The following is a 22483-nucleotide window of genomic DNA, read 5'->3' as shown; positions in this document are numbered from 1 at the left end:
TCAGTGACTGACCACCCTGGTAACCAAATTGTAAGAATAAAAGTTATGATCTATCCAGCCAGATTTCATTCTGGATTCTGACTTGTCTACCATTACCATCACCTGAGACATAACACCAGAGAAGTTAATAATGTGTTCTTAGAAGTAGATGCAGATCTTAGAAGTAGATGCAGAACTTAAATGCAGATGTTTAAAAGCTAAATGTTTTGTTTCTTTTGTAGGTACTTTGGAAAAATCTTAACAGTGTTGCACTGTTAATACAACACACCAATAGGCTGGACAGTATGATTTCAGATGCTGTTGCAGATTCCCAACCACAAAGCCATGGCTGTAAAACAAAGCATAAATGTGATGAACATGTCTTGAAGCATATAGCAACTCGTTCATTTGTGGATAGCAAAATTGTATCAAAAATGGAAAGATCGGGCTCACTAATTCGGGTTATTGAAAAATTAAGTAAGATTGTGGAGAAAGGAAGATCAAAGCAATATTCTCAAGCTGGTCAAAAGAGGCCTTATACTAGTACCACTGACACACAAAGTGCAATATTTAAGCATACTGACAGCTGTGGGACCACAGCCAAAAAACCTGTGGACACAAACTATGATAAGTTACAGGATGATACCACAATTAGAGAGACTTATTTTAAGACACAAGGTTTGCCCGAGAGTTGCAATAGACTAGATCTAAGGACGCATAACTCTGCAGATAAAACTGACCCTTCAAAGAGATTCTGTTGTACTCTCTGTGACTATGTTACTGCAGAACAACCAGCTTTTTATGCACATATACGCAGCCATAACAATACTGAGATCTACACATGTGAACAGTGCAACTTTGCCACTACAGTTTCCAAAGATCTTGCTGAACACAGATATTTGCACAGGAACCTTACAAGATATCAATGTAATTTATGTAAATTCAGTTCACTGACATTTCCACAGTTAAAGGAGCACTTTGAGCAACATGGAAAGTCAAGTGAGGTGGTATTGATGTGTTCTCAGTGTTGTTTTATTTCAAAAAAACAGGAGGAGCTTGAAGCTCATATTTGGATCCATCTCGAAGATGCACAGATGCAGAGAAAACAGTTACCACAGATTCAGCAGCAATCTGAGTTAAGTACCGTAGGCAATGCAAAATCAGGAAACGTTGCTTTGGACACTGAACCAGGCCCAAGAAAGTGGTACACATATGACCAGTATGGCATGTATAGGTGTTTGATTTGCAGTTATGCTTGTGATCGCCAGCGAATGTTAAAAACACATGCATGGAAACATGCTGGTGAAGTTGATTGTTCATATCCAATTTTTGAAGAGGTATCTGAGCCAACTACCTCAACAGTTTCGTCTACAGCTCTCACAACTCATGATGATGAACCAGTCATTGTTTTTTCAACAGCAGTTAAATCGGAAAGTGTGCACTGCACTGGTTCAAATCAATTGCAGTTTTGTGGTGTGGCTCCAGTTACTGTAGTGAACTCATTGGACTGCAGGCCCTCTCTATCTGAGACAACTGTGAAAAATTCTGATACTACCTGCTCAAAAGCACAGAGTCCTACTGTAATGGAAATTGTCGAGGAGGAGTCTCTGATACTGGATTGTGAACATGAAGGCACAATTTCTGATAGCCTTCTTTCTTCTGCACAGAAGATAATTAACTGTAGTTCAAACAAGGTTGGTCATGTCAATGTTATCGTGGAGCGGGTCCCAGGAGCTGGAGATACTGTTCCAGAAAAGCACTTTCTAATGACACCAGATATTGAAGTGGAAAAGAGACTTATCTCTGAAAAGTCTCATGTGATCTATTGCGAAGATCCTTCGTATCCTTTGTATCAACAAAGTAACAGCGCAACTGAAGTGGAAACTGCTGCCTTGGAGTGGAATCCTGAAGAAAGTAATAATGTTTTAAAACCTTCTGAGCCTGCGGCAGTTGACGAAAATGTTCCACCAGCACGAAGGAGAACTAATTCAGAATCCTTGAGGCTTCATTCATTGGCTGCCGAAGCTCTTGTTGCAATGCCAACAAGAGCACCAGAATTGACCAGAGCAAATGCTAAAAATCCTGAGCCTGATACAGGGCAGAAAAGTGTAGAAGTCAGCACTTCCATTTCTCCAGCTCTCAGTTATTCTCGAGCTGGTCCTAGCAGTGACTTACAGCTTGATAAAGCTAAATCTGGTTTTTCTGAAGTACCTATCAAAATGGGCATCAGCATGTCATTACTCACTGTAATTGAAAAATTGAGGGAAAGAACTGACCAAAATGCTTCTGATGAAGATATCCTGAAGGAATTACAGGATAATGCACAAAGTCAACCTTCAAATGACCTGGGTTCATCAGGCAACCTAGTGGAGTATATACCCAATACAGAGCGGCCTTACCGTTGTTGCCTCTGTCACTATAGCAGCAGTAACAAGGGGTACATCAAGCAGCACTTAAGGGTTCACCGGCAACGACAGCCTTACCAGTGCCCAATCTGTGATCACATTGCTTCTGATAGCAATAGTCTGGAAAGTCATATGATAAACCATTGCAAGACTAGAATGTATCACTGCAAGAGGTGCAATGAAGCATTTTATTATAAGGTACACTGACTTAATGGAAGTTTGTTTACTTAGATATGTTGAAATTAACGTGTACATTGAAACTAAAGTAAAACTAGAGTTTTCTTCCTAAAATTACTGTGTATCATTCAAATAATACAGTAAAGCTACAGCAAATTGTTTCAAGCCCAGTTTTGATTGTAATAATTTAAGTTTGGGAATCCACTTTCTTACTGGAAAAATCTCATTTTTTAAAAACTAGCAAAGTTCTGTATGTTTAACAGCAATTTAGTTGTGATTGAGGCTTAATCAGGCTGTGTAAAGAAAATCTTGATCATTATTTAGAAAATGGTGATTTTAACATTGAAAAGTCGTCTTATGCCTTTCAGAGTGATTACTTCAGTTTTGCTTCTGAAAAATCTGTCTGGGTTAAAATGTTAGTGTGTTTTTGAAATTTTAAATTCGATCGAATGCATACTTTGAAATGATGAATTTGTCTATAACTTTCTAACTCAACATTATTCTATAAGAATTGCTAAAGTGTTCTGTGAAGGATCACCTCTTTTAATTTTGGCTCCTTGCAGTTTGTTGGTTTCATCTCAATCAGTATATGGTTTATTGCTATTTTGACATCCTGAGCATCTTTCTGACAGAGCCAGCTCCGGAACCATGAGTGTGAGCAACATGGCCTATCTCTCATTTCCTCAACAAATGATGAAAATACTGACTGTAGTAGAGGAGGAGAAACTGGAAGCACACAGGAAGGTAATGCAAATATTTGTATTTATCTTTATGCGCATAAAATATACAACAAAATTAGAGGTACTAGATAATGAGATTTCTCTTGAACCTTTAAGAAACTACGTTTCTGAACTTATGACCTGCTTTTCATTCAGCCATCTGTCCTTTTGGTCATAGGGTCTGCCTCTGTGCTGTATGACTCTTTGTTCCAACCAGTCCATTGCCAAACATAATCCCAAACTAAACTCGTCCCATCTGCCTGTTCCTGGCCCATATCCCTCCAAATCTTTCCTATTCATGTACTTAACCAATGGTTGGAAAAGAATGCAGTTGTCTAAACCTGAAGCAAGTTACCTCTGCAAAGTCTTTATCTGGCCTTCTCTTAACAGTGATAAAATTTCTTAGCTTTTGGCAATGTAATATCTGTCTTTTTTGTCAGTTAGTATTCCAAACCTTCTATCTAGGTATTTCATAGTCTCCTGTCCAGGAGAATCAGTGACATGGGCAGGGTAGTGTTGGGGTGGAGTGATTGTTCAGTTGTTATGTTATGTGAACTTCAAACCCAGTCCACTGCAAATGTGTCTATTTATGAATTAACTTGGGTGAGTTTGGGTTTGTCCAAACAACTTACTTGGACAGGCCGATTATTTCCATATGTTAATAAGCCTCAATATGTAGCTCGGGTTTTGTGGGTATTGGGATGATTGCCATTGTAGTTGAGTACCTGATTTCAAAAAAACCTTGAAAGCCTCAATATCTCAGATTCAACTACCTTTTAAATTTTTCGGATTTTGGCCTAATTTCCTAGGGCAGGTGAAGTAAGCCAGGAGCTGTCAGAGCGAGCATGTAAGTACTCTTCCAGCACTACTTGTGGACCAATAGGAACGGCTTTGCTTCCTGTGTTTGGTCTCTCTCACACAGGTGATGTAGCTTGCAGCCTTACATGATCATCCAAACCCCACACAGTCTCCCCTCTTTCCTGAGATTTCTGAACCACACCAACTTGCTCGTACTTTACAGATGCCTCCTCCCCTATGGATTCCAGGTGCCCTCCACCTTTCCTGCACAACTCATTCCACATACCTTTTTCCTTCATATCATAATCCCCAGTAGCGTGTCTTTCATCCTGGTGGGAATGGAAGTTAAAAAACAGTTCTAATAACATCGTGCCCTTTAATTCAGCAAGACCTCTGCAAACTGCATTTCTGAATTTGCCAGCAGCTGACACATTTTATCATCTCCTGTAAGTATCAGAATCAGTGTGTTCTGGGAAGATTAAGCTCAATCAAAAATGCCCCAGTAAGAATTTGTGAGGGAGCTTGTTCTTGCTTTTATCTCTCAACTATATCTAGGTCATGCAATAAATCTCCTTGTTTGCAAGCTCAGAAAGAATGCCCTAACAGCTGACTTCAATATATAAAAGCTGTGGATTAAATAACATAATTGCATAAGCTCAAGGGATAACTTTAAGACTTTATATATGTTAATGGATGGTTTGATAGATTATTGGTGAATATCTTCACTCAGTGGCTGTACCATTGATTTAAATGTTGCTGTTGAATGCAGTTACAGAAAGCACTTGGAAATACTGCTCATAGCATCGCCTAATTTATCATCTATAAAATGAGCTGCTGATGGAATTTGAGACCCCGGCAATTTATATTGCAGCCCAATTATTTTGTTGAATCAAAGGCAACGATGCTGCTACAGCTGTTTTTACAACCAGCAATGATCACTATCCTCTAAATAATGGTGATCAGTGGCCATGAGATCTCTCCCCTTCCAGTTCATATAAAACAGTCTGCAATATATTTTAAAATTATCAGATCCCTTTATTAATTGTAATTGAGTATCCCAGTGCATAATTTGTTTCTAAAATACAAATGCTGAGAGAATGAGCTGTCTTTCTCAAGATGTCATAAGCAATGAACAGTGTTTACTTGTTTCAACATTAGCATTTCATGTACATGTATCAGCTATAGATTTCAGTATACTATAGCAGTGCAGTTACAGGATGCTGAGCAGTATGAGTCTCATTTTGTAGCCACTGGTGGAGTAAAGGCTTCAATATTTTGACAGTCTAATTAGAAACTCACCTCCATTTACAAAAGCAGGATCATAACGTTTTTCATGTCTTTAGGAAGAACATTGGCTTGCAGACTTTACTAACTGGAAGTGAAGGTGATTGATAGTTTTATGTCCAGCTACCTTTTTTAATAGTTCCACTGAGGTTTCTTTCAATCTGAGTGCCATTCAAGGCTTTTATTTTGTTGACAGATTTCTCAGTTTATTCATATTTGGGTCTGTGAAGGAGGACTAAGAAATTGATACTGTCAGTTCAGTTTCACATGCACATAAACTTTCATTCCTTTATCTTTAATTGCTCACTAATTGAAGTAATTCTGATTACACATGTCTATTTGTTCAATAAAAGTCAGAAAGACAGCACTATCCAGCAAAGCTAAAATTGTACCTTCCATTTCTCTGAGTGAAAATTTTCTTTTGAAATCTTCTCAGATGTTAACCTCATAAAACGTTGAGCATCTCAGTCGATCTCCAGCATTCTAATGCTGACTGTTGTGCAATGATGAGCAAACTTGCTGACGATTCATATTCACACAATGTCCCTGCCAACATGAATCTGAGAGGATGGTAGCAAAAATCTTGTGCCTTTTGTGATTGATCAACTTTGTGTTCTGTATGCTTACACTTCTCATGAACCATCACCACCATCCCTGACATAATGTCCTGCATTAGCACTATTGTTTATGCATTAAATAACTAAAAAATATCTATATCATGGAAAATGCATTTCCAAATCTTGGTTATAGAGCCTTATATGGGCAATTTGGATTTAAAACATTCGACAATTCTACTATTAATTCTTTAACTCCTTGTTATCTAGAAATACTGTCAACTCAGAAACTGTACAAGTGCGATGTGTGTGACTACACAAGTTCAACGTATGTTGGTGTAAGAAACCACAGAAGAATCCACAATTCTGATAGACCTTACAGGTTTGTGCAACTTACAAAATACATCGGGCCAGATTTCCATTGAATGATGCAACACAGGAGGTATTCATCTCATTGTGCCTGCTGTTGACTGTTTGGTAGAGCTATCCAACCAGTTATATTGTCCTGCTCTTTGCCCATATCCTTAAATTTCTTTTCTCTTTGAGTATTTATCTGATTCCCCATGAAGAGTTAATATTGAACTTGTTTCCACCACACTTTCACACAGTTCCAAGTCTCATTAACTTGCCCTATAAGAAAGTACCTTGTTGTCACTTTGTTTTTCCCAATCACCTTAATCTATCCTCTAGTTACAACTCTTCCACCCCTGAAAGCAATTTCTTATTTACCCAATGAAAATTATTCCAAGTTCAAAATCAATCAATCAATTCTCTTATAATCTCCTCTGAACCAATGATGTGCAAAACTGGTATCAATCAAATAAATCTGCAAAGGCCATAACTTTATATGCTTCTGTATTTTTGAAGGGGGAAAGGTCTATTTTGTGGAGTGGATTGCTGCATTGCTAGTTTGTTTTTAAGTGTTGTTTATACTATTATTTGTTCACCCAGTGCAGCAAGTTGTAGACAAGCTGGCAGTAAGGGTTTGTGTACAATATGAGATTCAGCCGACCACAAACAGCTAATTGGTCTGTGGAATGAAGGCCAGTTGTTGATGACCAAGTACTTCTATCTGCCAGCAACTATGTGATTGACTCTCATTTATCCTGATATATATTAATGATCTGGATCTTGGTACGCAGGGGACAATTTCACAGTTTTCAGATAACCTTGAAGCTATAAAGCATTGTAAACTCTGAGGAGGGCAGTGTAGACCCTCAAAGGATGTTAACAAGTTGGTGGAGTGGGTTCATAGGTATTAGATGAAATTCAATGCAGAGAAGTGTGAGGTGATGCACTTTGAGAGAAAGAACATTGAAAGATAATGTACATAGGGAATACAATACTAAAGGAGATGCAGGGACAGAAGGACCTCGGTGAATAGGTAGACAAACAATGAAGGTGCCGGGGTAGTTGGAAAGAGAAATTCATAAAGCACACAGTGGTCTTGGCTTCATTAATACGGGCAAGGAGGTGATGCTGAACTTGTATAAAACACATGTTATTCCTCAGCTGGATTATTGTTTGTAGCTTTGGGTACATTTGAGAGAGTGCAGAAGCACTTCACAAAAATGGCTCCAAGAATGAGAAACTTCAGTTTTGAGGATGGATTGAAGAGATTGGGCCACTTCTCCTTGGAGAGAAGAAGGCTGAAAGGCAATGTCATAGAGGTTTTCAAAATCGTGAACAGGCTGCATAAAGCAGATAAAGAGAAGCTATTCCCGCTTGTAAAAGGAATGAGATTAAGAAGGCATAGATTTAAAGTGATTTCGGGTCTAATGGACCGAGCATTAACTCTGATTTTTCTTCACAGATGTTGTTAGACCTGTTGAGCTTTTCCAGAACTTCTGTTTTTGTTTAACATAAATTCCTTGCTTTTGTAACTTGTGCCATTAATATTAAAGTTGAGGGATTCCAGTGCTTTTTTAATAGCTTTCTCAACTTGTTCTGCCACCTTGAAGGACTTATGTACATCCACCCCAGATCCCTCTGTTCCTGCATCTGTTTTAAAATCTGTCACTCATTTCACTACATGCCTATATCTTCATTTCTAGCTACATTTGAGTTTTGTCATCCATAAACTTTGAAATGATACCCTATCTATCCAGCTCCTGTTCATTAAAATACATTAACAATAACAGCAGTTCTATTACTGACTTAAGGAGAACACAACAATATAGGACAGGTTGCATGTCAAACAGCAGAAACAACATGCCAAAGCCAAGGCTAAGCAATCCCACAAACAATGGATCAGATATAAGCTGTGCAGTCCTGCCGCAGACGATAGTAGGCAATTAAAGAACTCACTGGAGGAGAAGGCTGCACAAATATTCCCATCTTCAAGGATGAGCCCAGCACATCAGTACAAAAGATAAAGCAATTTTCAGCCAGAAGTGCTGAGTGGATGCTCCATGTTAACCTCCTCTGGAAGTCCTCAGCATCACAAATACTAATCTACAGCTGATTGAGTTCATTCTGAGAGATCGAGTAATGGCTGAAGCACTGGATACTGCAAAGGCTTTGGGTTCCAACAACTTTAGTGAAGATTTGTGGTCCCGAACTGGTGTGCTCACAGCCAAACTGTTTAGTACTGCTACAGCACTGGCATCTAGCCTGCAATGTATAAAATTTCCCTGATCACAAAAGGGAAAAATCGAAATTGGCCAATTACTGCTCTCAGCCTGTTCTCAATCATCAACGAAGTGATGGAAGGAGTCAGCAACATTACTGCCAAGCACTACTTGCTCAGCAACAAGCAGCTTATTGATGTTCAGTTTAGATTCTCCTAAGGCCACTCAGCTCCTGACCTAATTATAGTCTTGACCCAAACATGGACTAAAGAACTGAACATCAGAGGAGAGAAAAAGTGAGAGTTAAGCTCATGACATCAAGGCAGCGCTTGACTGAGTATGGCTTCAGGGAGCCCTAGCAAAACTGGAATCAAAGGGAAAAGTCCCTCCTCGTTGGAATTATACCAAGCGCAAAAGATGATTATGGTTGTGGAAGGTTAGTCATCTTAGTCCCAGAATATCTCCACAGGAGTTCGTAAGGGCATTATGCTAGACCTATTCATGTCCAGCTTTCCATCAATGACCTTCCGTTCATCATTAGGTCAGAATGGGGATGCTTACTAATGAATGCACAATGTTCAGCCCCAGTTGCAACTCCTCAGATACTGTCATGTCCAAATCCAGCAAGTACTGTATAACATCCAGGTTTGGGCTGATCAGGAACAGGTAACATTCTGGTGCACAAGTACCAAGCAATGACCATCTCCAACAAGAGAGAATCTAACCATTGCCCTTTAATACCGAATGGTGTCACCATTGCTGTATCCCCCACTGTTAATATCTCACATGTTACCATTGATCGGAAACTGAACTGGACCAGCTTTATAAATACTGTGTATACAAGGGCATGGCAGAACCTCAGAATTCTGCAACAGGTAATTTGCATGCTGACTTTGCAATGTTTGTCTACTGTCTACAAAGCGCAAATCAGGAGTGACATGGGAAACTCTAAATTTACCTGGATGGGTGCAACTCCAACAAGCAGTTCAACAATGCAGGCAGCTTGATGGGGGTAAAAATTGAGGAGGATGGTAATGGAGGCATCAGCGTTGACTAATGTTACTTGCTAACTGTTACCATCATTACCTTCCTTGTTCTTAAACCCATCTCTAAGTTTTTCATTAACTATTTATCATTTTTGTATCACTTGATTCATTTTCTAAACCTTGTAATTATTACTGTAACTTCTGCTTTTCTGCTTGGTCTTTAGTTTGTTGATGTGCCATTAACCACAGACCCTTTTGCAAATCTGATTGATTCACGAATCAGTCATGCACTTAGCCACTTCAATTATAAGATCATCAGCTTCCAAAATCATTGTCACCCATAATTCTTCTAAGGGTAGCTTACCTGCCAAGCATTTTGTGACACTATCATCCAAAACTACACTTGTACCACTATATCTCTACCTTAGACTCCTGCCTGACTCATCAGATCAGTAGCACCCCCTCTTTCCTGGGCTGCGTTTTCCAGGTTCCAGGTGAACTCAAATGGCACAGAACAAGTGTGTGATTTAATCATGCCTCATTACCAAGTGTACACATTCACTACAGGTATGGTCATTATACCAACACTTGCCCATGCTACATGCAAGTGTCGGACTCAGGTGCTTTATAATCCAACGAAAACCTCTTTGCAACTTCAGTTGTTGAATAGACAAGCTACTGTTCCTAGATGATTGCCCTGACCATCTCGAGGTTTTGATACTTATAGAGTGAAGTAGTTATTCATACCGGTGCTCACACCACCTTAGGGATGTCAGACAATTGGAGCAAATATATTTATCCATTCGCCTCTCACTTGGGGTTGTTTCCAGGCAATTGTAATTGCTTTTGCCTCTGCCCAGCTTGTGGCAGTAAAAACTTTTTGCAAGGTTCATAAAAGTGTGAGTTTGGACTAAAAATACATATAAAAATAAGAAAAGGGGTGATCTTGAGTATTTTGAAATCTGGAATTCTGGTAAATGTGGGTATCAGTCAAACCAGTGGTTGAATACACCCGCAGAGCATATTAAATAGCAAGTGCAGTTGCAATGGATTCAATGTCTTTCTCACCAGCCCTCCAGACTAGGTGACACTGTGAGTCACCAAATTTTCGTGAAAGCATTATCTTTTTTAGAAGGGATTCTCTTCTTCACTTTCAAAGACCTAACAATCCATAATGGAACATGTTGCAAGTGAGTTTCAAAGATCTAACTCTGAAATTTCCTCACAATATGTTCCATTATGAATTGTTGCAATCAGTACTGTCATCCTGATAGTTCAGTCTTTTTCACTGAGACTGCGTTTCACTAAATTTCTGAGCCTGCACTCCACCATCTACCCATGAGTGCAATTCCAGCTCTTACGCAGCTAGCAAGCTTCACAAACCTAACTCTACCCCTAGATTTCTCTGAGCTGCAACATTTCGCAAATGCACCAAGCAAATGTTGCTTGTAGTCTTCTACACCATCACTCTCAGGTACATTGAGCCATCAATGGCTTCCAAGCCCCTTCCTATACCCCAGTTGCTCCAAATGGCTCCCACCTGCCTCCTTTTTGTTTGAGCCCTTACCCCAACTCTTAGCTATATCTTCTAGTTGCCAGGGCTTTTCCTAAAGACTGACTGCCTGAAGCCTTCTGTACCAGCACTTTGTCAATATGGAACCTTTTTTTTAGCTGTCCACCTCCTGACTGCATTCTGTGTGTTTCCCTTTTTGTGCTAGCCCCACCCAGCATATGCCCTCCTGTCTACAGCTAAACTTAAAACAAAAAAACTGGACCAGCCTTGGTTGTAGGTCTTATTGTGTGTATTTGCCAGAACTCCCAGGGCATGCAGTGAATTGTAGACCTTAACTTCTACCTGAGGAAAAGGTGATTCAACATTTTTTAAAAGCTGTCACCAGTAAAAAGGTTTAAAAATCAGAGAAGACCGATTTTAAGGCAATTTGCAGAAGAGGTGGCATTAAGCTGAGCAAAAGCATGTAGGATTAGGTGAGTTGTCACAGACACCTATCATGGATATGAGAGACTGAATGGCCTCCTTTGTGCTGCAACTATTCTGTGATTCCATCATAATGTAGTATTACATACTGTCAAGCATTTAGTAGTTTGTAATAAATTAGGAAAAATCAGGAGGAGTTCTTCGAATTTTGCACTTTGTCTTTATTACTGTAGTTCTTGCATTGCCATCTGCAGCACAGTCTTATGATTTTAATCATCTGTGGTGCAAGGAGAACTTATTGCAATGAATTGTCAACAAATGGTATAAAATGCAATTTGTCGGAACTGCATGGAGTATTTTTTAGTGAGGTTGTAAAGGTTTACAATATACCGTATGAAGCACTTCATGGCTCAGTCTTCCATTGTAATTTGTGATTGTTCTTTTTCCAATGCAATTGGTACAGTGATGGTCTCTGCAAGTTTCATGTTTTCAAGCTAAGTTAAATATAGCAGTCTGCTGCTACAAAATAAATGAAGGTGTGTGACATGAGAGGGGGCCCAGCAAAATAGTTTCTCTGTTCAAAATCTGTAATAAGAAGCCCTGTCATTGATGAAAGTTAATTCTATGCCTGATATTTGATTATTCAAACAAAATACTGCAACAAAGAAGTTATTGTTGCACAAAATAACGCTCAGCAGTTCCACCAGTATTGCATTAATAAAAAGCCTGTTATAAAAAGAATTTTATATCAGGTAACAGTTCAAAGGTGGGAGAGGAGATTGCCTTTATTTGTATGAAGTTGCAAAGTATTTTCATATACTTGGTTACAATTTCACAGGAAAAGCAAGAAAACCTCCTGCTCTGTTTGTATCTTCTCAAATTAACCACTTAAAATGCTAAAGCCATAAACAATGCCATAAAACCAGTTGTGACAGAAGTTTTCCACAGTGGATATGTTAATTTAACGGCTCTCACCACAGATGCTATCTGGTCAGCTCAGCCCTTTTTGTTTCAAATTTCCGACATCAGCAAATGTTTTGCTTTTTGTTATATTGCTTAATTCATTTCCACTCCTTCTCAGAATAGCTATCTGAAAGTCTACTCCTCTTTGTCCTCCTGAATTTCTAAAGAACAATTATTCCAGTAACTTTGTTAAATGTTGTCCCTTTTTTAGTAAAAGAAAATAATATTACATTCCCTTAATCCTGGCACCTTACGTATTGATAAATTCAAAATTAAATGCCCTTCCAATGTTTTTTTGTTATTGAAACAATCTGTTAGCAGCTATAACAGAAGTGACAAGGAGCTTTAGTAAAGCTTCTTTACTTTATACCGTGAAAATAGAGGTCAGTACCATATTACAATATTTACCATATTAAAGACACATACTCATATTCAACCATGATCAATTTACAGATGCAGTAGCTGTGACTTTGCTACCACAAACTTGAACAGTTTAAAGTGTCATATGAAACGCCATCCGCAGGAACATCAGGTTGTTCAGTTGCTGGAACAGTACAAGTAAGTGTTGTGAAAATCTAATTCATGATTTATATTTTTTTTAAGAGCATAACTTTCAGCTTATAGCAAACGTAGCAAATAGGAGCATCTGGTTGAGAAACTGGTAAAAGCAACTCTGATGTAAATGAAAATCAAATGAGATTTATTACACTTAAAAATTAGCCTGTGTTTGTCTTGCAAGATCAGAGTTAATGGTGAAAAAGCTTGAACAATGAATTATTGATTTCAAAGCTTGTAGTGGAACTAGGGAATCTGCAGAGAAGGAAATTAAATCAATTAGTGATCTAAATTGTCCATATGGATTGCAGAATCAAAGATTTGTGTCAAAGGTAAAATAATTTATAATTTTCTGTGAATTATCCAAAAGAATACAATGTTGCTATTGAGATAATTATTTAAAATGGAAGTTTAGCTGGAATTACTTTTGTTGAATTTACCTGGGTGTTAACTAACAGAACCAAGCAGTTCAGTTTGGGTATCATGCAGGGAAAATCAGCCAGAAGATTTGTTCTAGCTTGCAGCTATTGGAAAATGTCTACAGTAATCCTTTCAGAACTATTTGCTAGAAATAGGGCTGCACGGTGGCTCAGTGGTTAGCACTGCTGCCTCACAGTGCCAGGGACCCGGGTTCGATTCTAGCCTCGGGCGACTGTCTGTGTGGAGTTTGCACATTCTCCCTGCGTCTGCGTGGGTTTCCTCCGGGTGCTCCGGTTTCCTCCTCCAGTCCAAAGATATGCAGGTTAGGTGGATTGCCCATGCTAAATTGCCCGTAGTGTTCAGGGAGGTGACGATTAGGTGGGTTATAGGGGGATGGGTCTGGGTGGGAATCTCTGAGGTTTGGTGTGGACTTGTTGGGCCGAAGGGCCTGTTTCTACACTGTAGGGATTCTATGATTCTATGAAAGCAGTCATTTTGAATAGTTAGTTGGTTTGAAAAGAGCTGTACAGAAACTGTTGGAACAGACTGGGGCTCAAAGTATGTATATCTATCCAAAGTCACAATGAAGAACTGAAGAGTCTGTAATCATAAGCCATTTATAGAAAATTAATGGACAAACCCTCTGTGATTTGAATCTTGATGAATAGCTGGAACATTAGAGGAGTGCAAGTAGATTTTGGAGGGCTGTGTATACCTTTATAAATCTTTGTAAGCTATAACCTTAAACACTGTTTACTTTATTTTGTTCTTCTTGATATACAATGAAGTTTGTTTTTATTGAAGATTATGAAATCTTGTTGAGTAATTCTGTCAGTTAATTGTCGGGTGCTCAGATTTCTTCTTTAAGTATTAATGGTAACCCTGGCATGATCATAATACGAGTAAATTCTAAAGCAGTTCAGTAATTTTTGGTGAATAAATACTTGCTTTATTCTAAAAATTTGTATTTAAATATGAAGTTCACTGAACAACAGATTAATTTCAAGATAAGTCGGTGCTTGCTGTCACTGTGACTCAGTAGGTAGCCCAGCTACCATACCATGAGTTATTCCATTATTGAGTTTCAAGGAGCTGCCCTGTTGAAGAATTTGAGGGAGTGAAGAAGTGGTTGAAATAATCTAATCCAAGCAATTGTTACTTTGCTAACTTTTATTTTGATCTGTTTGGATTTCATAAGATCCCAGCTAAATCAGCAGTTGATGTTTTTTTTTTCCCCAGATTTAAGGATGATGCCCATTCATGATGCTAATCTAATAATACTTGCAATAGCTTTTGAAGTATCTGACATTGAATCAGTGGTTCAGTAAGCATTACTGCTGGTTAAGTGGTGATGTGTAAAATATTTTGAGGTACTCTCTGAGTTATGAGGTGGTCTCCACTTCCTCATTAGTGCTTAGTCGTTCAAGTAACAAAGTTTTTTGTTTCTGGCTCAGTTTCTGAGTAGTAGTTTCTGTTTGGTATAACACTCTCAATTCCAGATCTGTTTGTTGGATTTTTGTTGAACAGTATGTGCTAAACATGTCAAGCTGAAGACCATTTTGCATAGTAACAAATGTTCTGTACAGTCCCATTACTTACCTGCTTCTTACACTAATTTAAATTATGTTTTGAAATTTGACTGTGTATATGCAGGGATGACTTGTACAATGTATGTATTTTTATGCAGTTCTTTAATATTGATGCTGCCAAAATAGTTACTGAGTCCAGTTTTGGATGACGTGCTAATAGACATGATATGCAGCCAGTGATGAGAGAAGAATGCATATATTTACGTGTAATTATGTTAATTGCTGAAAAATCAATTCCTCTGGCACCTAAATGCTAATGAAAATTGCTGAAATACGTTTCCTAGCTTTAACGGATGTTTAATTACTTTCCCTTATGTGTTGGTGAGTAGTTCAAACTGGAGAATATATGTAAAAATGGTAATCAAAGATCAAATTTAAATGGCTTTATCACTTCATGTATCCAATTAATTATGTTGTATGAATATTGTACTTTTTGGGGTTCAGAAAAATTCTTAAAGAATGGATCTGCAATTTAAAAGTCACATTGTGAGAGGCAATATTTGACTAGATTGGTTGAGCTTTATGTCAAGAAAAATGAAACTTGGCCAGAACCAATAGACTTATTTGAATTTTAAACAAGATTGCAGTTTTGATTTGTGACCCTCTTTACAAGGACCTGTTTTTGTAGCTGTGAAACCATGTGGCTATATCTAGTTTATTTTATGTATTTACCTCTATGAAAACTAAACATAGGTTAGTTTACATAATTAAGTTCTGTTTTTGTTTCTTGATAGATGTTCCCTATGTGGTTATGTGTGTAGCCATCCTCCATCTTTGAAATCCCACATGTGGAAACATGCAAGTGATCAAAATTATAATTATGAACAGGTGAATAAGGCCATAAATGAAGCCATTTCTCAAAGCAGCAGGTGAGGATAATTCCATTGATAATGGAAGCTTTTAATTTGTTAATATTTCCTTTGTGAAAATTTGATTCAACAGTGACTTGTTGAGCACCTTCAAATTGTGATTAGACAAAGCACCGTTTAATGTATAATGTGAATAATGTCAAAGCGAGGTTACATTGTGTTGGAAAAGTAGGAATTTATATTTATAGTCTTGTAGAAGAAGAGAGGGGGTTGCCTTTTGTGAGAAGAGACCATCATCTGCCTTCCTAAAGATTTAACTTTTGGTGAACATCAAGGAGATGAGAATGTGGACTCTCTCATCCCATGCATTCAATTTCTATTTGCTGTCTTGGGAAGAAGAGGAGGAAGTGAGGAGATGTCCTCCTTCCACTAGTGAGAGAGGAAGTTTTAATCATTGTGTACATGATTTTATTGTAGATTTGAGGAGTAGAGAGATTTTGAATGGCTCTCATTAACAGATGCAGTGCAGCTGGAGACCACTTGGCCTGTGCTAGTCTGTGGAAAAGCAGCTTAGCTCTTCCTACTCCCCTGCCCTTGCCCCATATCCATTTTTATTCTCATCTTCATGTGCTTATTCAGTTTCTTTTCAAGTCCCGATTAAATCTGTCACCATAGCCCTTCAGGTAGTGACCACTCAGTGTGTGAAAAGTTTTTTTTTCTTCGTGTCCCTTTGATTCTTTTGCCCTCACTTTCATTCTGTATCCTCTTCGTCTCAGCCACAATTCCCCAACTCTGTTCACCTACTGAAGGCTCTTGTTCCTGTGACTATATCCATAAACACACTCTGAAGCCTTTACATCCTTCCTAAAACCTAAATCTAAATCTAAAAAATTGTCAAGTGCAGTGCCCAGAATTGGACACAATGCTGAAGTTGAGGCTGAATCATCCTTTGTAGACTATGCCTCTAATTTTAAAAAAACTCAAGATTCTGGATGCCTTTGTAGCACTTTCCTACCTTGTTTAACCACCTTCAGTAACTTATGCACATTTACCTCAAGTCAGCTAGTCCTGTATCCTGTTTAAACTCCTTGTTTTCCCACTAAGATGTCAATTACAATTTTCAATCTAAAAGGGAAGATGATTGTGGCTGGAAATTCTCCTGAATTTCAAATTAAATAATTATTTTCTGTTGACTGAGCCTGGGTCCAAGTACATAAGTTGTAGTGACCTGTTCATTGCAGCAGGCAAGCAATGGAGATGGGTTCTAGGTTCAAAGACCCAAAAGCCATCATACCAGGCCACTTCACTACACCCAGCTTATCACTAACTATTTTGGTCGATACAGACATCTGATGTAGCATCTACAGAATGGCAATACCTGATTTGTTTAATCGAAATGGCTGTCATGAAATTAAATTTCTTGAAGGATAAACACATACTGGGAAGTTTGACCCTAGGTCTCTTAATCTTGCTCCCTTAGTCCTGAAAAGAACTGGGTTGTGGAAACAGGGGCGAAAGTACATGTTGTAAGGATTGTTTCCTGCCTAGAGGAAGAAACATGAAGACATATCCAGTTTTCCACCAATTCATAACAGAGGGGAGGAAAGCTAACTGCTCCAACAAGATACCCACTGGCTAAATTTTTCCATTATATATGGCAGACTCCCATTAACAAGAAAATCATATTTAAAATATGAAGCCACAGATGTTACCAGATGTGGATGCAATAAATAAAGAACAAACATTGGTACACATTATCCTAGCCTTCCTACTTCTGGGCTAGATGTCAGGGTACAAGTCCCTCTCGTCATAGTAGAGTCATAGCATGTCCAACCAGGTAGTTAAAACATTTTTGTTCTGTAATATATTATGGGGAACTTATTTTGTGTAAAATAATGCAATGTATCTAACTTGCATAAGGTGTCAAGACCCCCAGAGAAAACCTACAGCTGAGGATGTTGAAGAAATATCATCTTCATCACCATCACTTCATCCTCTTTCTACAAATTCTGATAAGCCCCCCTTAGCTCCAGAGGCGATGAGCCTTATTACTGATGAAACCAAAGGCCCTGAAAAGTGCCAGAAATCAAACGCGGACTTAACTGTCTCTGAAACACCAGGAAAGGCTGGAAGTCAGATTCGTGCTGGCATGGAGTATTGTGTCCTATTATTCTGTTGCTGTATCTGCGGATTTGAATCAACCAGTAAAGAGCTGTTGATGGATCATATGAAGGAACATGAGGGTGAGATCATTAACATCATCCTTAACAAGGACCACTGCTCCCAACCTGAACAGAGCGGCTCTGACTAAATCAACCTGGAGAAATTATATTTACAATACATATTGCCTCTTTATGGATGGAGTCATGAGATTAACTTGTACTAGTGTGAACAAACCGTGAATGTCAACAATTCAAAGATTGATTTTAGTCCATTTCAAACGGTGTAAACATTACTGTTGTTGCCCTTTTAAGAACATATTACAAGTAATATCTTGCATATAAGTAACCTAGGTGCAAGGAAGATGTTCAAGGATCATTTTGATATTTCATTTCTCCTATACTGCCCTGCACCATGTCCTAAATACTGGTGTTTAGGTACAGATGGTATTTCTGTATTTATTGAATTTTTTTAATATTTATGCCTGTAGTTATAAGCTGTTACATGCAGTGAAGTTATTGCATTCACAATGCACTTTGCTTCTGGTGCTATTTTATAATCATATCACTGAACAAATCTCTTGTAAAGACAGCAGTACGTGAAGGGGTCATTGAGTGAAAGCTTTTTCCTTGTTCAGTTGTAATATAAATTTATTCTTTGAACAAAGGTTTTGTTCAAAATTTTATGTCATGCAGTAATTTTCTGGGGACGTGGTCTTGCCAAAGTCTGCACAGGTTTCTGTCTAATTGAGAATGACAGCAGGCTGACTTGAAACACGAGAGCCTCGGGTATGTGCTTTACAACCCAATGCAAATGGAAAGGAATAGAGCTTCTTCAGACAAGCAAGTTAACATGTTGTACACCTTTAAAAGACATCATGCTTTAATCTTGCATTTTTTGTGTTCCATGAATACCTAATTTTACTGTAGACAGATTATCTTTGAAGTTCCATACAACAATGCTGTTGAGTTATTTCAAAGGGATCAGAAAATTGGTTTTGTTCTAAACATAGCATGCACTGACATTTTAAAACTTATTTTGTTGGAGGAACGGAGAACTGCTAATTTATTTTCCCCGTTAGTTCAGATGCCCATTTAAAGTTCACAAATGTTCACAAGGGCTGTGATCCTGTAGACTGAAATGTCCAGGCTTTGAGATCTATATTTAAAGAGTGTATACAAAATTGATATTTTAGAATGTTTTATCACAAGTGGAAGTTATTCAAATCATCTTTAATAAGATCATTGTTATGGAACCATTTACTCAGGTTTGTCCTGAGCTTTTGGTGATAAAATGGCCACTTAAATAAAAATAAACATTAGTAGTTTGACTTGCATTAAGTCCTTGAAACGGTTATAATTTTTGATTTTACTGCTTAAAATTATGATTTCTCTAATTTTACAAGAAATATTACACTGAATGATATAAGCTGAACAAGCAATGAAAGTACCTTGCTGCAATTCAACTTGCATCTAAAATCGTCTATCCGAGTTTGAAGGAAATTCACTTAGAATTTGGCAATGTAATTGAAGATATAAAGCTGAATTTACTTCTAACAAACATGAGCATTGATGTGAATACAATTTGAAAAAGGTAACAATTTTACAATTAGTTAACTATTTTGGTTCAATACAGATATTGTCACGAAATGATAGTTAAGAACTTGTGATTTTACCTTTGAATTTACTGTTCATTTTTGAACTTGATGGTTTAATTTTTAGAACTCTGTGAATTCCTAACTGTTTAGTTTGAACAATAAATTGACCTTGCCAGCCTTGACTGAAACATTCAAAATCTATTTAAAATTCAAATATCTGTGAGGAAATATTTTGCTATTTATGCCCAGCTGTATCTTTGAGAAATACGAAGGCATCCCTATTTCCATGCATGTCTTTGGCCAAAATAGTGTTGGGATTGTGAAAAATGCCAGAAGAACCAGTTTGTTGTCTTCCTTCTGAGACTTACTACAAACAAGTAGGGGAGATATGTGTTTCAGCTGTAACTGTTAGAGTGCTTTGTATTTGTCAACTGATAAAGAGTTTTTCCAAACACTTCCACATGAATTTGTTATCTTTTTTAAAATGTTTAGTTTGTGGTTTGAGTGAGGATATGTTTGCCTTTTATATGATAACTTTGTACTGATTATTCTGTGCATTTGATATTACCCACAAAAACATACTCTGTTAACATTCATCACCTTTTTACTCGAAAAGAAATACAAAGGTTATTGCATTGAAATTTGCCTGTATTTTTACAATTCTTCACAAACCATCATGGTAAACTAACTGACTGTCCTGTTATTGGATTCATCCTTTTTTTGATAGTCCAAAACCTAGCAGTGGTTGGAAGAATATTGTGAAGCCTTAATGGGCTGGCAGTTATTTGAAAGACAATGGGAAGCAATCTGAAAAGTTTCTAAATAAAAACTGAAAGAACTGCAGATGCTGTAAATCAGAAACAAAAACAGAAGTTGCTGGAACAGTTCAGGGGGTCTGGCAACATCTGTGAAATCAGTGTTAATATTCCATGTCTGGTGACCCTTCCTCAGAACTGGGAAGGGTCACTGGACCCAAAACTTTAACTCTGATTTCTCTTCACAGGTGCTGCCAGACCTGCTGAGCTTTTCCAGCAAACTCTGATTTTGTTTCTGGAAAGTTTCTAGTTTTGCCCGATTGTACTGATTACACATGCACTGCATAAACACATTATTTAGACCAACAATGATTAAAAGTCAAGTGTCATTTGATAAGTGTCCAGTGTTAATGTGGCTATTTGCAAACCAAGTAAGAACTGATTTGGTTTAAGTTCACAATATGAATGAAACTAAGATTTTTAGAAACTGAATCCATTGTGCTTGTTTCACACTGTTGATACACAAGGCAACATTCTATTGATGTGAATGATTGAAATTCCGACTTAATAAATGTAGAGCAGGTGACACACTGTAGAATGTCTGTCCTTACATTGGTAAAATCTCAAAATCTTACATAAATTCTGTTACTGAATAGAGAAATCAAAGCCTGTTGTAAGCCAACATTATTTACCTACTTTACATTCTGTGATGAGTGAAACGATTTTCACAGGTCTTGGACATTCTAAGAGATTGGGAGTAAAATATTAGAGGTAAATAAAATAATTGCTTTAACAGCTGTTGTATAAAGTTCCATGTATTTAAAAATAAATTATGGTTCCATGGTTAAAGAGCTGAAGGGATAACAGGATCTGTATTTCAAGTTTTTTGTTCCTCTTTAAGCTGGATTCATCTTTACAAGTATATCCACTGTGAACCTGAATTAATGCAAGGTTGCCTGAAAGTTTAAATACTGTGCATTGTAGGTAGCTTGTAGTTTCATTGCTACCATGCTTTACATCAGTTTATTTTGGGTGACCATGCCATAGGCAAGGGTAAGAAAAAGCTCGTTTTTGTGAGACATTAATGAATTTAATTTTAAAGGTTTAGTCTGCAGTTTTTTAGATCCTATTACAAATGTATTTTTTATTCCTGTTATTGTTTCTCTTATCAGACATTATGCTTTTTGGTTTGTGTTATTCTATGCTCATACTGTATCTCCAAAATGTATGAAAGGTATTAAATGAAAGTTTCATAAGATGGCTACTGGTACCATATTTGGACATTTTGAAAGCACTTAATTAAAATAATATATAATTGTTAAAGATCCAAGATTGTACAAGGAAAGTTTAAAATTTGATACATGAAGTGGATACAGAAGCTTATAAGTAAATGTAACGTACGTGCCATTTGATATTAAAGAATTATTTTGAATACATGTACTTTCTCCACCCCCCGCCAATGTCACCAACAACACTAAAACATTTTGTTAGCCAAAGCATTTTAGAAGACTGACAAGTATCTTTAAATAATAGGATTGTATGAGTGTGTGCGTGTAGGAGTGTGTATCCAAGTTTGATCTGCACGTTAAGCTGCATGCCTTAATGCCAAAACCTCTATGGATCTCTTACTGTAGAACTGATCAAGCTTTTCTGTGTTAATAAAACCAGACCTGTAGTACCTCTGTAATTATTGTACTACTTAACGTTGTGTAACATCAGATTAATTTATTTTACTTGTAATGTTTGTCATCCATTATGTTTTATTCAATATTCCATTTGTAATTTAGTAATAAATCTTTGTCTTAAAAAATGAACAGTATACATTCTGTTTAGTTTATCTGTTTTTTTATCCATAATGTTGTCTCCAAATGCAGTTCTTAACAAAGAGTTAAGTGCTGCTTATTCAGGTCTGTGTTGTGACCGTAGGATTACTTAGCAGCATGGAAAGAAGCCAGTTAGCCCAACCGGACATGTCATTGTTTATTCTCCATTACCAGTAGTCCCAATTCAACATACTAGCTCTGTTCTCATATCTCTTTGTTTCTCTTTCCTTTAACTACATTTTTTATTATGTCCCTCAGCTTTGACTTGGTTGTTGAATTTCGGCTGTAACTGTTCAAAAGCTTCATTACCTATTATAGTTAAAATTATACTTTTTATAATTTTTACAGGTGGGCATTGCCCACAGCTTGAACAGTGGGAAATTGATTAAACCTGTTGGCTGAAT

The 22483-nt window shown here is 37.5% G+C and overlaps 1 protein-coding gene across 1 annotated transcript; it reads left to right on the top strand.

Moving 5' to 3' along the window:
• The first annotated feature begins 227 nt into the window (after positions 1-227).
• On the top strand, positions 228-22075 carry znf507 (zinc finger protein 507). Its single transcript, XM_020530031.2, has 6 exons — positions 228-2582; positions 3194-3305; positions 6187-6298; positions 12825-12929; positions 15670-15804; positions 17665-22075. Exons 1-6 carry the CDS (start codon positions 285-287, stop codon positions 18053-18055), a joined length of 3153 nt encoding a protein of 1050 aa, XP_020385620.1. The 5' UTR covers positions 228-284; the 3' UTR covers positions 18056-22075.
• The last annotated feature ends 408 nt before the right edge of the window (positions 22076-22483 follow it).

This window comes from Rhincodon typus, chromosome 15 (assembly GCF_021869965.1).
Source record: "Rhincodon typus isolate 14 chromosome 15, sRhiTyp1.1, whole genome shotgun sequence".
In the NCBI taxonomy this organism is placed as follows: domain Eukaryota; kingdom Metazoa; phylum Chordata; class Chondrichthyes; order Orectolobiformes; family Rhincodontidae; genus Rhincodon; species Rhincodon typus.
The sequence above is the reverse complement of the archived record's forward strand: the minus strand, read 5'-3'. Positions and strand labels throughout refer to the sequence as shown.

Bases quoted from the DNA above. Each gene is read 5' to 3' on its own strand.
- znf507 (XM_020530031.2), top strand. From the start codon at position 285: ATGATTTCAGATGCTGTTGCAGATTCCCAACCACAAAGCCATGGCTGT. The intron at 2,583-3,193 runs GTACACTGACTT...TCTTTCTGACAG, and splicing joins ATGAAGCATTTTATTATAAG to AGCCAGCTCCGGAACCATGA. The intron at 12,930-15,669 runs GTAAGTGTTGTG...GTTTCTTGATAG, and splicing joins CAGTTGCTGGAACAGTACAA to ATGTTCCCTATGTGGTTATG.